The sequence below is a fragment of the Haematobia irritans genome, chromosome 3, assembly GCF_050003625.1.
Source record: "Haematobia irritans isolate KBUSLIRL chromosome 3, ASM5000362v1, whole genome shotgun sequence".
Lineage (NCBI taxonomy): Eukaryota > Metazoa > Arthropoda > Insecta > Diptera > Muscidae > Haematobia > Haematobia irritans.
This window is the reverse complement of record NC_134399.1, coordinates 174983845-175000787: the sequence shown is the minus strand read 5'-3', so window position 1 is coordinate 175000787 and position 16943 is coordinate 174983845. Positions and strand designations below refer to the sequence as shown.

At 36.7% G+C, this 16943-nt stretch overlaps 1 protein-coding gene across 2 annotated transcripts in view; it reads right to left on the bottom strand.

Annotated features, from left to right (window-relative positions):
- Window positions 1–16943, bottom strand: part of LOC142228805 (uncharacterized) — a 98409-nt gene that overhangs the window by 7178 nt on the left and 74288 nt on the right. Inside the window, exons 2-6 of one of the 2 annotated variants that reach the window (XM_075299326.1) lie at window positions 8880–8938; window positions 8538–8819; window positions 5907–6219; window positions 5659–5809; window positions 5110–5553 (exon numbers count right to left, since the gene is read on the bottom strand). In XM_075299326.1, the coding sequence (XP_075155441.1) occupies window positions 5535–5553; window positions 5659–5809; window positions 5907–6219; window positions 8538–8819; window positions 8880–8906 (792 nt within the window). In that variant the 5' untranslated portion in view covers window positions 8907–8938 and the 3' untranslated portion in view covers window positions 5110–5534. Of the gene's footprint in view, window positions 1–5109; window positions 5554–5658; window positions 5810–5906; window positions 6220–8537; window positions 8820–8879; window positions 8939–16943 lie in introns of those variants that run through there. The other variant, XM_075299324.1, reaches the window with a different exon arrangement.

The window sequence follows — 16943 nt, the reverse complement described above, 5'->3', positions numbered from 1 at the left end:
GGAAACTTCGCAAAAGTTTATTTATGATTTATCGCTCGATATATATGTATTAGAAGTTTAGGAAAATTAGAGTCAGTTTTACAACTTTTCGACTAAGCAGTGGCGATTTAGCAAGGAAAATGTTGGTATTTTGACAATTTTTGTCGAAATCAGAAAAACATATATATGGGAGCTATATCTAAATCTGAACCGATGTCAACCAAATTTGGCACGCATAGCTACAATGCTAATTCTACTCCTTGTGCAAATTTTCAACTAAATCGGAGCAAAAAATTGGCCTCTGTGGGCAAATGAGTGTAAATCGGGCGAAAGCTATATATGGGAGCTATATCTAAATCTGAACCGATTTGGCTGATATTTTGCAAGTTTTTCGAGGCTCATAAATTATTCGGATGTACGGAATTTGAGGAAGATCGGTTGATATACACGCCAATTATGACCAGATCGGTGAAAAATATATATGGCAGCTATATCTAAATCTGAACCGATTTTTTCCAAAATCAGTAAGGATCGTCTTTGAGCTGAAACATGACCCTATACCAAATTTGAGGACAATCGGACTAAAACTGCGAGCTGTACTTTGCACACAAAAATACACCAACAGACAGACAGGCGGACAAACAGACAGACAGACAGACGGACGTCGGTTGGTCTATGATTACTCCTCTTGGCGTTACATACAAATGCACAAACTTATTATACCCTGTACCACAGTAGTGGTGAAAGGTATAAAAAGATCTTTAATATTTACATATGTGTTGCCCGATTTTCCAAAATTTGACAATTTGCAAAAATTTTATTAAAAATAAAATTTTGCAAAATTTTCTTAGAAATACAATTTTGCAAGAATTACTATAGAAAAAATTGCCAAAAATGTTCTATAGAAATAAATGTTTGCAAGAATATTCTATACAAATAATAAGTAAGGAAAGTCTAAAGTCGGGCGGGGCCGACTATATTATACCCTGCACCACTTTGCAGATCTAAATTTTCGATACCATATCACATCCGTCAAATGTGTTGGGTGCTATATATAAAGGTTTGTCCCAAATACATACATTTAAATATCACTCGATTTGGACAGAATTTGATAGACTTTTACAAAATCTATAGACTCAAAATTTAATATATATGTATTAGAAGTTTAGGAAAATTAGAGTCATTTTTACAACTTTTCGACTAAGCAGTGGCGATTTAGCAAGGAAAATGTTGGTATTTTGACCATTTTTGTCGAAATCAGAAAAACATATATATGGGAGCTATATATAAATCTGAACCGATTTCAATCAAATTTGGCACACATGACTATATTACTAATTGTACTCCTAGTGCAAAATTTCAACCAAATTGGACCAAAACTCTGGCTTCTGGGGCCATATAAGTCCATATCGGGCGAAAAATATATATGGAAGCTATATCTAAATCTGAACCGATTTCAATCAAATTTGGCACACATGACTATACTACCAATTGTACTCCTTGTGCAAAATATCAAGCTAATCGGGATAAAACTCTGGCTTCTGGGTCCATATAAGTGCATATCGGGCGAAAGATATATATGGGAGCAATATCTAAATCTGACTCGATTTCAACCAAATTTGGCACGCATAGCTACAATGCTAAAGCTACTCCCTGTGCAAAATTTGAACCAAATTGGGCCAAAACTCTGGCTTTTAGGACCATATTAGTCCATATCGGGCGAAAGATATATATGGGAACTATATCTAAATCTGAACCGATTTCAATCAAATTTTGCACACTTGACTATACGATTAAGTGTTATGGTTGTACAAAATTTCAAGCAAATCGGTATAAAACTCTAGCTGCTGGGTCCATGTTAGTGCATATCGGGTGAAAGATATATATGGGAGCTATATCTAAATCTGAACCGATTTCTTCCACAATCAATAGGGTTCTATTCTGACCCAAATTAGGAACATGTGCCAAATTTGAAGGCGATTGGACTTAAAGTGCGACCTAGACTTTGATCACAAAAATGTGTTCACAGACAGACGGACATGGTTATATCGACTCAGGGACCCACCCTGAGCATTATTGCCAAAGACGCCATGTGTCTATCTCGTCTCCTTCTGGGTGTTACAAACATATGCACTAACTTATAATACCCTGTTCCACAGTGTGGCGCAGGGTATAAAAATGTGCAAAATTTTTCTACAGATATAAAGGCTTGAGAAAGTTTTCTATAGAAATTTTTCAAAATTCTCTATAGAAATAAAATGTTGAAAATTTGTTTATAGAAATAAAATTTTAACAAAAGTTTCTATAGAAATAAAATTCTAAAAGAATTTTCTATAGAAATACAATTTGGACAAAATTTTCTATAGAAATAAAATTTTTCCGAAATTTTCTATAAAAATAAAATTTTAACAACTTTTTCTGTAGAAATAAAATGTTAACAACTTTTTCTGTAGAAATAAAATTTTAACAAAATTTTCTATAGAAATAAAATGTTGACAAAATTTTCTATAGAAATAAAATTTTAACAACTTTTTCTGTAGAAATAAAATTTTAACAACGTTTTCTGTAGAAATAAAATTTTAACAACGTTTTCTGTAGAAATAAAATTTTAACAAAATTTTCATTAAATTCCATATAAAAAATTTCCTTCGAATAAAACAAAATTTTTGTATATACTAACCACAAAAATTTGATCAATAACTTCAAGATATTTTTGTAATTTGGTAGATTTTTGATAAAATTTTCTTCAAATTTTGGTGGAATATTTTTTGGCATGAGAGGCAACCGTGATCCTAATACTGTAGATGTAAAATGAGGTATAGCTCCTACATGTATGAAATTTTTAGCAAAAACTTGCAATTTCTCTATCTGACTATTGTCAAATGTATTCTCTTTTTTGCTGGCTCTAAATGTGTAAACGAACTGCTTCTAGTCCAAATTTTTGAACCGAGCTAATATCGTCATTTTTGGGGCAAAAATCGGAAAATCGGCATTTGCTATTTTTTGAGTAAAAAATCATCAAAATGCCCTGGTTCAAACCCAGTTTTGGCACACCGAAAATTTGTTCAGCGATGGATATTATCCTCTCAGTAATGCTGGTGATATCTCTGAGTTTTTAAAGCTTCTCTAAGTGGTTTCACTGTAATGCGAAACGCCTTTCGGACTCGGCTATACTAAGAAGAATGTACCTCGTCATTGAGCTAAACATGGAATTGGCCACTTTACCTATGCTATCATACTTATCGAACACATAGTCCAACATGAAGAAAAGAAAAATAAAAAAAAAACTTAAAAAGCAATTTCTTATGCTCTTTGCAGACTATAACATATCCCATATATTGGCCAGATTATACGTTAAGTCCGAAGGCATAATCGATACTGCTGCATGTTTATGGGATCGATAACACATTTACCGATTATTTAATCATCAACGAGTTGTCGTATCGTTTGGACACACTGTAAGATTCTTTAGAAACACAGACATTCCGCCCGAGAAAACTTATGGTATGTAAGACGCATTACTCAGCAAAACATTTTAAGGATAGATAGGTATATTTTCGTGCTAATCCTTTTGTACTTCATTGTTTTAAGTGATTTTTGATGAAATTGTGTTATAGTATAACTCATGTATTATAAATTCTCACTCAAGGTGTACCATAAATTTTTATTAAATCAATTTGTCGGCTATGACATCTAAGGCCCGTTGAGTGAAGACTCCAATTTATTAATAAACAATCATAAAAAGCCACAAATTTAACAAATTGGAATAATTTTTTCGGGATCCCGAAAAATCCTGAGATTCTAAATAAAAAATGTTGGGATTCGATATTAATCCCGTCCCTAATATCCTGGGATTTCTGGATGGGGTTTATTCCGGGATGACATCCCTAATTTGCACAAATGTTGTCAACTGGGAGCTGACAACAGGGATGGAAAATGCAGTACTAAAGTACTTTTTTCAACACTTTTTCACCCCGGTCAGTACCGTAGTACCCCCGCGAATGATTTAGTACCTTTTGTGTAGACATTTTTGAGTCGATATCAGATTTATGGTACAATAGCTTTGACAAAATATTTTAATATTTTGAGAAAGTCTTTATCAAATAAGGTTGCTAATAGTCTTTTACAAATATGGCAAAACAGACATGTTCATGTGGGAAGAATATCTCGATTTTGTAAAAGACATAATCAAAAACAGGATTTTATTGAACTTCAAGAATGTTTTAGTCGAAAAAAGAATGCGATTCTATATTATCGATTTTTTATTTCGGTAGAAAATGTTGTCAAAATTTTATTTCTATATAGAATTTTTGCAAAACTTTATTTTTATAGAATATTTTGTCAAAATTTTTACAAAATTGAAAATTTTGTAAAAATTTTATTTCTATAGGAAATTTTTGCAAAATTTTATTTCTATAGAAACAATTTTGCAAAATTTTTTCTATAGAATTTTTTTGCAAAATTTTATTTCTATAGAAAATTTTTGCAAAATTTTATTTATATAGAAAATTTTATCAAAATTTTATTTTCTTTAAAATTCAGTCTCTTGACAATAATCTTCCAGTGAAATTTTTGTTGAAATTTAGTAAAAAGTACCTTTCCGCTCAAAAAATACCTTTTTTGTACTTTCTTAAAAATTGAATTTTCCATCCCTGGCTGACAACATTTCCCGTCGAACATATTAAAAACACATTAATTCTGTAACACCCAGTGTTGGTCGGTTTATATGTCATTATGAGCCACCCTGTGTGGCATTGTTGGTTGTTTCATATGTAGGTGTCGGTTTAATAACATAAATATCAGTGTTTGAAAGTGTAACCAAAACCGTTATATTTTAAGTTTTTACTATGCACCGATAGATGGCGCTACTTACAGTTGCCACACGAATAAGCTATAAAGCGTTAGTTTTAAATTGGGGAAAAAAATACATAATATTTACAAAAGTGTTCTTAATAAATTAAAGTGGTATAGGACCATAACCAAATAAATCTACATATAAATAAAACAACATAGTAGTATAGTTTTGTAAGATATATTTATTGTTGAAATATTTTGTTTCTAGATCTAACGATCTATTGTTAACTTAACTTTGTAAACCCAATCCATTTGTATAAAATTTACAACTTAAAATTAAACAATAATAATATGTATTTAAAAAAAAAACAGTAATGAGCAATACAAATTTGATGTTAATGGTTATAAATACATTGTTTTGGTAATAAATCTTTCTTGTGGTTTTGGTAAATAATGCAGTTTGTGTATTTGGTATATGTGTTCAAAAAAGCTTTGTTTTTGTGGTGGAATGAAAAATCTTCAGTGATAGCGTATATGGCATAGGATATATTTGAGTTGTGATGTAAAAAACTACATATGTGCAGATGGGGGTATGTACGTGTAAGGATGTTTTGCGTGATGAGGCTCTAAAAGCACCTGAGGCTGTTTTGCAAATCAACATTGAGGTCATTCAATTTTTGTTTTGCTCAAAAAAGAAATATGCAGAGAATGAAGTAATCATAAAAGCGATATGTATTTCTCAAAGCTCCATCTTTTAGCAACTAATGCCTTGAGGAGTTTCTATAAAAAGCAAAGAAGTCATAGATGAGATATATAAATCATGGTGTATTGGAGATTTTTTTTAATACTTTTTAATTATCTTTTTTGATCTTTGTTAACACTTACCTGACAATAAGAGGGAATACATTGCTTTCCTCGGGAGCTCTGTAATCTCTGTAGTACAAAAGATAAGGATTCTTTTTATTGACAAAGATTGGTGGAAGACCACCACCAGTATTGGAGACAATAGCAATGTCAGCACAATTACGGAAAGTTTCTGTAATTGAATTGATAGAAAAAAAGTTATATCGAATGTATTGTAGATTACCATGACTTCCTTTAGGTCTTCTTTATCATCTATTGTTACTACTTACCAGCCTTGCCACATCCTACCGCTTCAGTACCATTGGAACATGTACCCCACATATTTGCCGTGTAATAGGTCCACTGCAATACACATTGTGTGCAGGTGACATAGGGTGGCAATCGTACCCGATAACGGAAGATATCCTTCTTTTTAGTATCCCGAGGTATCAAGAAACGATGTTCCCTACTGCCAGAGATATACAGTGGATAACGATCGAAACATTCTTGGGTGGCTTCTTTGCGTGGATTATTGTTGGGACATAAAAACATTTCGAAACGTCCATAATGGTTTGCTGTTAATTCCACCTCTACGTCGATTTCCTATAAAAATTTTAAAACAAAAAAAAAAAATATTATTTTTGTTTTAGATTTTTATACTTTAAATTTGTATGTCGGGAGCGCATATTAAATGTAGAATTTTGTCAAATGTTTGAAAATTTATTCCAAAAATAAATTGTAACAGAGTATTGTCCATCTCCAGCCATTATGTTTCCCCATCTTTTCCGCGACAAAAACGAGTCGTCCTTGGGCTTAATTCGCAAATCGAACAAACTTCCTCCAAATAACGAAAATGTTGATCAGTCAGGTTATGCATCATCAATCGGATCAAGTGGAAATCAGAGAGAGAGAGAGAGAGCACTGTCTACATGGTGGGTGGGATAGGAATTCCCATTTGAGTGTGTCCACATAAGTTTTTATAGGTTTTGCAACATGTGGTCGAACTTTACCCTGCTGCAGAATCCCGCAACGTACGTTTCATTCGACAACCTTTTCAAGTTGTTTGCCCGTACCACTGCAATTTGTGACAAGCTCCGTTGTAGAAACAAGGTCCTCAAATCACTTGCCCACAGCCCTTGGGGCGCGGATAAAGAAACCATGTTGACTACCTATAAGGTAATTGGCCACCCAGTGGTAAACTACGCAGCGCCAGGGTTGAAACCATAGACAAGTGATACGCAGTGAAATAACATGCAGGTCTGCCAGAACGTTGCCTTAGAATTGTGATAGGATGTCTTCGCAGTACACCTTTATCGATCATCTTTATATGGAGACAAAGATCATCGCAGAGCGTAGACACAATTATATGTTGCCAAAGCAGTATCTCTTGGGTTGTTAATGGCAATAATCATCCAAACCACCATCTTATGGATAAAGAACAACCACCCAGAAATGTAAAGGTTGATCTGCATTATCTATAGTTCGAGATCCAGCGCTGCAAAATAGTGCCTCTAAATCAGACTGTATGCAATACAGATCTGAAAAGGATTCATGGGGATACTGCAGTAGAATCTGTGAGAAGCTAAAAGTTATTCCTATTCTCGGAGTTCGACCATCGTCCATAGCACCGGAAGAAAGAGACCTACAGTAGTTTTGGCAGACTGTAGTATTTTTGGCCCAACTGAGATCTGACAAGTGCAGCCGCCTCAATTCCTTCCTATCAGTGATTGAAAGCAGAGTTGCGTCCTATCTGTAACCAAGGGCCACATGACACGCGCCACCTTTTCGCTTGCCCAACCAAACCTTCTCGCTTCACAACCAGATCACTCGAGGGACCCAGCGACTAAATTCCTTGATCTGGCTGAAGTATGACACACTATTACAACTTTTTCTTCCACACTCCACACCCAGCTGATCCCACATATACAGCATAGGCTTCTTTCCATGGATATTCGGCCATATGATTTTTGTGATTGTCGTAGTAGATCTAATTTTCATCACCAGTACACATACCATACAAAAAGCATTCCTTTGTTGCCTTTGGAGCAGCGGTTGAAGCAAGTAAACAAATTGCATTTCGACGTTTCAGGGCTCCAACTCATGCGGTACCCAAGTTCCTTGCTTTTGAATCATTCCCAATAGTTTCAACCGATGGAAATGTCTTGTCGTGTATCTTTGAACAATGTGGCAAGTTCTTCTTGCGTTTAACATGAGTTCTCATCGAGTAAGGCCTTCTTCTTCATCGGCCAAGGAAGCCACCGTTGTACAATGGTTAGCATGCCCGCCTTGCATACACAAGGTCGTGGGTTCGATTCCTGCTTCGACCGAGCACCAAAAAGTTCTTCAGCGGTGGATTATCCCACCTCAGTAATGCTGGTGACATTTCTGAGGGTTTCAAAGCTTCTCTAAGTGGTTTCACTGCAAAGTGGAACGCCGTTCGGACTCGGCTATAAAAAGGTGGTCCCTTGTCATTGAGCTTAACATGGAATCGGGCAGCAGTCAGTGATAAGAGAGAAGTTCACCAATGTGGTATCACAATGGACTGAATAGTCTAAGTGAGCCTGATACATCGGGCTGCCACCTAACCTAACCTTCATCGGCTGTCCTGGACGTTCTATGTCTTCCGGTCAAATGCCACATGCTGAAAATTAATGCTATGTATTAAGGTTATGAATATAATTTCAGTATAGTCCGATGCGTATGTCCCGAACTACGCCATCTGTTGTCAATCTTGTTATTATTAACCACAAGCATAGACACAAATGCTCTTGGTAATTTCTCGTTTGACAGTTGCACCAGTGTGAACTTAGTAACACTTCGTTTCATCTACCATATATCCATAAAATTATAGAACCTAATTGACTATCCTCCTCTTCAGATAATTTTAACATGGGATACAATCACATAACATATCTCCTTACCTGACCAGCTGTATAATATCTTGATATAATGCCTTTGGCAAATTCTCCACCCGCTTCATGAGGTCTTGGCGTCTTCAGATGATATGCATCGCCACATACACCACATTGACCTTTATTTTGTTCCCATTGGACAGCATAACCACCACAAAATAGTTCATTATCATTATAGTTGACAGGATTTGGATAACCGAAACGCCACATAGCATTACGTGCCGGAGGATCCATCAATCGTCCATGACCCAACACTTGTGTGGGTAACAAAAGACTACAACCGAGCACGGTCTACGAAGAAATTGAAATTAAAAAATGATTTTGAAAAATAAATGGTTATTTCATACTTACCAATAAAACTAGCATGGAATACGACATGTTGCCTTAGCTTTGCTCAGGAAGACAATAGTCTAAAATGAAAATGGATAATAGATATGGTCAGCTATGTGTAACTGTTATAACAGGTTTAAATGTTTGTGACCAGTTAATAATATTAAAGTCAATATAGTTTGCATTTATACTTCAATGTAAATAACCTCACTGTTATACTAAAAAGAGTAAATATAAGGAGTACTATACATGTGGTATGATCAGTGTGGCACCACACACTGTTTCAGCCACTTTATTCCGGCGATTACGCTTTTGTATCAAATGCCATAATGTTTACATTTTTTCATATTGTACCACATCTAAATTAAATTTATTCCTATTATGATGAAAGTGTGATAATGCGGATCCTAAATTCGTTGAGATTTTGAATGTGATCGATGCCTTACTGCAAGTCCCATACAATATTTGTGAACTATTTTCACTTCTTTTTTGTAGCCGGCACTTATACAGCTTTAAAATATGCAAAGAAATTTTTTCTATAGTCGATTACTGCCACGAACTGCCAAATTCACGATACTTATATGGCTTCCATCCGTCCATCTTTCAGTGGAGGAAGTATATTCTGGTGAGAAATATACCGAACTAACGTTCAGTCTGTCGAAAACAGTTGGGTTTCGATGAGTGCTTGTGCCAGACACTACAGATATGGAATGAAAGGAGGTATATCAAATCTGGGCTGACAAGATAGACATATTCAATGTGTAAATACCGTCGGTTGGCGACTGTGCTGCAGATTATAGCATAACCGATTGGTGCTAGGGGACTTCAATGCACTCCATGATCTTTGGTATTCTATCTTAGGTAATGAGCAGAAAGGCATAGCTTTGACAGAGTAGATCGGTGACTCCACATTTTGCACCGTAAACTAAAGGCTCCCACGAGAATTATGGATGATTGTAGCAGTTCGTCTGACATTTCCTTAGCGTTACCAAAAGGCATAGCTTTGGCAGAACAGACAGATTGCGATTGTTGCAGTTCGGTAGACATTTTCTTGGCGTCACCTGGTCTTATTAATGGCATGTGTCCTGGCAATACCTCATTTCACTGGGGGTCTGACCACCTTCTCATAATTTTCATCATTGACCAACTCTCCGATTTCATAACCTTTGGATGCCGGAGTTTACCAGTCAGAAATAAACCAGACGGGATGGCTTCGGCAAGAGTACACCAATCGCCGCTTCTGTTAGCTCCTGCCCCCGTTTATCGTTTTTCCTAGAGGGTGTTCCGGAGTATCATCAACGCAGCAGCCGCTCGCTTCATACCGTTTCATTACCCATATGACGTCCAACTTCCCCGCAAACGCGGTGGACTCACAGATGAGCGCCATAGACACCCTACGGAATCTACCAATTAGTATGATAGTCGACGAGTTTAAGCGGAACACAGCTAAGTTGTGGTTAACATTAAGATCCACAAGAGATGATGGGATCTCAGTCACTTTTGGCGATATGACGGTGGTGGAGATACTCGAAATATTCCAACCGTTTGTAGAGCATCTCGTGAGTGATAGATCGAAAAAGAGAGTCATTTCTCATGGTCTCCGAGCCGGCGCAACACCTCAATTTACCAATGTCAACAAGAGCTCAAAACTATCCAATGCAATGAACTATCGAAGGTATTCAATAGGGTCAGCTATAAAAACTCATCCCTACCGATATGAACCAAAACATGGGTCAGTGTTGCGGATTCTACTCCAATAAAGGGTGATACGGTCAAAATTTGGTCAAGGGAAAACGCGTGTAAATCGGTGAAATCGTTTATTTAAAAAATCAAATTAAATTTCTTTTTCAAGTTCAATTAGTATAAAATTCAGGAAAAATATTCAATTAGGCTTTCGCTTTTCCAAATCCGAATTGCCGGGCCTCACGCTTGACACTTGCCATCAGATTTTGTACAGCCACCTTGTCCACCTTCTTCGCCGCAGAAAGCCAGTTTGCCTTGAACTGCTGCTCGTCCTTAGCAGTTTTTTTTTGTCTTCTTTAGGTTCCGCTTGACAATAGCCCAGTATTTCTCAATTGGGCGGAGCTCTGGCGTGTTGGGAGGGTTCTTGTCCTTGGGAACCACCTGCACGTTGTTGGCGGCGTACCACTCCATGGCCTTTTTACCGTAATGGCAAGATGCCAAATCCGGCCAAAACAGTGCGGAACAACCGTGTTTCTTCAGGAAAGGCAGCAGACGTTTATTCAAACACTCTTTCACGTAAATTTCTTGGTTGACAGTCCCGGAAGCTATGAAAATGCTGCTTTTCAAGCCACAGCAACAGATGGCTTGCCAAACCAGATATTTCTTTGCGAACTTTGACAGTTTTATGTGCTTGAAAATATCTGCTACCTTTCCCCTTCTTTTTGCCGTATAAAACTCCTGTCCCGGAAGCTGCTTGTAGTCGGCTTTGACGTAGGTTTCGTCGTCCATTGCCACGCAGCCAAACTTCGTCAGCATCGTCGTGTACAGCCTCCGGGATCGCGCTTTGGCCGTCGTATTTTGTTTATCATCGCGATTTGGAGTCACTACCTTCTTGTAAGTCGATAGTCCGGCTCGTTTTTTGGCTCGATGCACGGTTGTAGACGATACACCCAGCTTATTTGCGGCATCTCGGAGAGAGAGGTTAGGGTTTCGCTTTAAACTACCGGCAACTCTCTTTGTCGTCTCAGCGGCTTCCGGTTTTCGATTTCCCCCCGATCCAGACTTCCTGGCTGTCGACAAACGTTCCCCAAACACTTTAATTACATTTGTAACGGTTGATTTGGCAACTTTTAGCGATTTTGCCAGCTTTGCGTGCGAGTAGCTCGGATTTTCGCGATGCGCGAGCAAAATTTTGATACGCTGCTCTTCTTGCTTGGACGGCATTTTGACAACTGAAAAGTGAATTCCAAAATCAAAATAGGAGCAACATTCTACACACACACACACCTTCAAAATGAGGGGTGTTCAGGTTTTTTAAATGCAAAATTGAAAGAAATACGTCAAGTTTATATTGACCAAATTTTGACCATATCACCCATTATGGGGATATTTTTTCTTAGATCGGGACGAAATTTATGATTTGGTGGGGAATTTCCTTAAATTTGAGTTATTTTGGGGCAGAAGCGCTAATATATAATTTTACTCAGATAGACTAAGGCATTTTTGTGAAGTAATTTCGTGAGGACTCGGGCCTAAGTTACGTTAGGTGGCAGCCCGATGTATCAGGCGCACTTAGACTATTCAGTCCATTGTGATACCACATTGGTGAACTTCTCTCTTATCACTGAGTGCTGCCCTATTCCATGTTAGGCTCAATGAATAAGGGACCTCCTTTTTATAGCCGAGTCCGAACGGAGTTCCACATTGCAGTGAACCCACTTAGAGAAGCTTTGAAACCCTCAGAAATGTCACCATCATTACTGAGGTGGGATAATCCACCGCTGAAAAACTTTTTGGAGTTCGGTCGAAGCAGGAATCGAACCCACGACCTTGTGTATGCAAGGCGGGTATGCTAACCATTGCGCCCGAGGACTTGGGGCTAAATCCCAGCTAGCACTTGGGTGATTGTTTTGACAAAAATCATCTCAATGAGTCATATTCGAGTACTTTAGATCAAAAACTGCTATGTCAGTTACGTGATTATAATACGATACGAAAATGACTCACGCTAATGGGCGTAAAATGAGTTCGTTATAAAATACAACAAAAAATAACAAGAATCTGACAAAAACCGTCTAGCAGAGTCATCTTCGAGTACTTTTTCTGATAAAAAAAAAACTGCTTAAACAGTTACAGGACCAAAAAATAGCTCAAAAGAGAATCCCAGATGAGGTGTATTAAGACTAAAACTGATCAAAAACGATTCAAAAAAGCCTTTAATACTACTAGAAAATGGTTCGAAAAAGTCTCTAAAATAATATAGAAGAAGACTCATAAATGATTTATAAAGAAGAGTCGCGGGTAATCACGTTTTTCTCCCGACATAAGAGTCTTTTATGTTCATAAAATGAACTCACATTCTGTCTTTTTAATCACCAAGTAGACTCGAAAAAGACTCGAATGTGCTTAAAAAACGTCAAAAATGCTAGCCGGGATGTTGCCCCTTCATCAGTGTTCCTCACAGATTCGGACAATATATCCCATAAATATGGAAATGATGAAGATTGTTTACCTTAATAGTGATCTACTACCTGATTTCATTACTTGAGTATTTAGATGTATTTCCGTGTTTCGAAATCTTTAAATTTTAAATATTTTTCAATTTTAAGATTATTACTCATTTTCTACAGCAGAGCATATTTCTTTATTGTTTTTATAAAAATTTGTCAACAATTTATTAGGTATTTTTCTGAGGAGTTTTACTTTAAATTGGGGATCTTTGGGGACGAAAGCTTGCCAATTTGGGGTCAGAAGCCAGAAAAATTCTAGAAAACAGCTTTGGTTTCTTAATTATTTTGAAATCAAACTTGAATTTGGACATTGACACTACATTATGAAAAAATCACAAAAAAAAAACAAGTATATACGGCCGTAAGTTCGGCCAGGCCGAATCTTATGTACCCTCCACCATGGATTGCGTAGAAACTTCTACGAAAGACTGTCATCCACAAACCAAATTTCAACCAGATCGGATGAATTTTGCTACTCCAAACGGCACCGGAGGTCAAATCTGGGGATCGGTTTATATGGGAGCTATATATTATTATGGACTGATAGGAACCAATTCCTGCATGGTTGTTGGATACCTATACTAACATCACGTACCAAATTTCAACCGAATGGGAAGAATTTTGCTCTTACAAGGTGATCCGGAGGTCAAATCTGGGGATCGGTTTATATGGGGCCAATATATAATTATGGACCGATATCGACCAATTTTTGCATGGGTGTTTGAGGCCATATATTAACATCACGTACCAAATTTAAACTGAATCAGATAAATTTTGGTCTTCCAAGAGGCTCCGGAGGTCAAATCTGGTGATCGGTTTATATGGGGGCTATATTATGGACCGATATGGACTAATTTCTGCATGGTTGTTAGAGACCATATACTAACACCATGTACCAAATTTCAGCCGGATCGGATGAAAATTGTTTCTCTTAGAGGCTCTGCAAGCCAAATCGGGGGATCGGGTTATATGGGGGCTATATATAATTATGGACCGATGTGGACCAATTTTTGCATGGTTGTTAGGGACCATATACTGACACCATGTACCAAATTTCAGCCGGATCGGATGAAAATTGTTTCTCTTAGAGGCTCTGCAAGCCAAATCGGGGGATCGGTTTATATGGGGGCTATATATAATTATGGACCGATGTGGACCAATTTTTGCATGGTTGTTAGGGACCATATACTGACACCATGTACCAAGTTTCGGCCGGATCGGATGAAATTTGCTTCTCTTAGAGGCCTCGCAAGCCAAATTTGGGGGTCCGTTTATACGGGGGCTATACGTAAAAGTGGACCGATATGGCCCATTTGCAATACCATCTGACCTACATCAATAACAACTACTTGTGCCAAGTTTCAAGTCGATAGCTTGTTTCGTTCGGAAGTTAGCGTGATTTCAACAGTCGGACGGACGGACGGACATGCTCAGATCGACTCAGAATTTCACCACGACCAAGAATATATATACTTTATGGGGTCTTAGAGCAATATTTCGATGTGTTACAAACGGAATGACAAAGTTAATATACCCCCCATCCTATGGTGGGGGGTATAAAAACAATACATAAATGTTTCAAGTACGAATATTTCAAATTTAAAACAGACTTGCGCCTTTAGTTAAATTCCCCGTTTCATTGACTCGGAATCCATATCGAACTCATTAGTGTAGATACAAATTTTTTGGAACCGGATATGCCCTCCTATTTCAGTGTTATCCTTTTATGTCATTTATTCCACGTTCCAACCTATGATGCTACCGTTACAAATTAAAAAAAAAAAAACCATACAAATTGACAGTCATAAGTGTGCAAATGGCCGATAACGCCCTTAACAAAATAATATTATAACCTAACCAGAGTCAATGTAATAAATAAAGATTATTGGATTTAAACTAAAATCAATAGCATTCAATACACCTTCCTTCATGAATGTTCCTCGTTTCACGATTTAACAGTAATTGCAACATAAATTCAAAGCAAGGAAGTGCAAGGACGTTTACGGCATGAAACCATCAACTTTAACTGAATTTCAAAAAAAAAAGACAAAAGTAAACACGCCTCTACGAGTTATCATTTCGATGACCACCGATCAATGGATTTTATTTGCCTTGGACTAAAACAAAAACACAAACAAAATAAACAGAAATGAAATACTACGGCCAGGGGCACACGAATGAACATTCAAACAGGCTGCCAAATCAAGTTCTCGATTTTTTTTTTGTTTTGTTGACTGTCACATTTCACGATGTCACATTGGCATCGAAAAAACAAAATTAAATATAACTAGAGATGCCAGACGTACTCTTTTAAAGAGCACATGTGCTCTTTTTTACAAAATGTGCTCTTAAAACAAGATGGCTAAAAGAGCACGCAAAAGTGCTCTATTTTTTGTTAAGTACTCTTTTTGTGCTCTTTTTATGCATCACAACAAATGTTACTCCAACGCGATTCAATAAATGGTAAAAGTAAACTGAACATACGTAAATGTCTCACTACGAAATTTTCCTACGCCGTTATTTTCTAATTCAATAGTGTTTTACTTTATATATCAGAGTCGAAGAAGAGCACGCCGATGTTGCTTCTTCACTTTGTACTCTGTTCTAAATGTGAACAAACTTCTTTCAATAAAATTTTTCACAAAAACACCAAAAAATTACTTACAAAGTATTGTAAGAAAATTAGCTTGAGTTGAAAGTGGGTTATTTTATGAAACTTTTTGTTATGTTTAAATGAATTATCTTTCAATAAATTGGAATTAAATGTTTTTATTTTATTTGAAAAAGTGTGTTCTTTTTTTCGTATGTGCTCTTTTTATAAGCTGAATGTGCTCTTTTTGCCTCTTCAAAATCTGGCATCCCTAAATATAACTGAATCTAAAACAAATTGCATATAGCAAGGCTTGATGATGGTAATGTGAATTAAATGTAATTCATATCACTATGGAGGTAGTGTGACGAACATGCATAGCGTCTCCCTTTCTTCCATTCGGCTCCTCACTTCTTTTTGCCTGTGGAGAGATGGATGGTTGTAGATATGTGTATGCACCGGTGTCATTGGATTTGGCTTGAATCCAACATACTCTCATCATTGCTGTCGGTTAATCAGGTTTTTGTTAAAACGTCAACAACATAACTACTTGCTTGTCTGCTAGTTGTTGAGCTCTATCACACAAGTTGTACGACATATGTTGAGGTGATGGCTCATTTAAAATGATTTCAGTGAGAAGAACAAGAAGTAGCAAATTGACAAGAGACGTTGACGTGGGTTCATCATAGAGTGAGGAATTTAGTTGCTATGTCTTGTTTATCAGATTAAGGGCAATTTTATCCAAATAAGTTCAGAACTATTTTAGTGCAGGGTAAAGAATACAAAGTGTTCCCAATATAAAAGACCCTGCCAGTGGTATTGAATAGCCAGAGCAGAAGACAGTAACAAAACTATATTCATGTCAAAATTTCATTCCATACACGCAAAGAAACAAATGAGCGTTTGGAAAACGTGTACCGATAACGTTTTTCGTTTGTTTGAGATTTTTTTAATTTCTTCGAAAATTAAAATTTTTTTTATCACCAAAAAAATTTTTTTTGTTAAAATATTTTAATTTATTTTTATTTATTTATTTAATAGAATAATATAAATTTTGATCCAAAAGCACAGTCCATTTCGTTTATATCAAGTACTGATCTTTTCTGACTTTAAGTCTTTAATAAGGGAGCCATCGTGGTACAATGGTTAGCATGCCCACCTTGCATACACAGGGTCGTGGGATCACACTAAGTTTCGACCAAACACCAAAAAGTTTTTCAGCGGTAGATTATCCCATCTAACCTAACCTAAATTTTGTCGAACATCTTTTCGGAATCTTCCGAACATTTTTTGAATACAGTA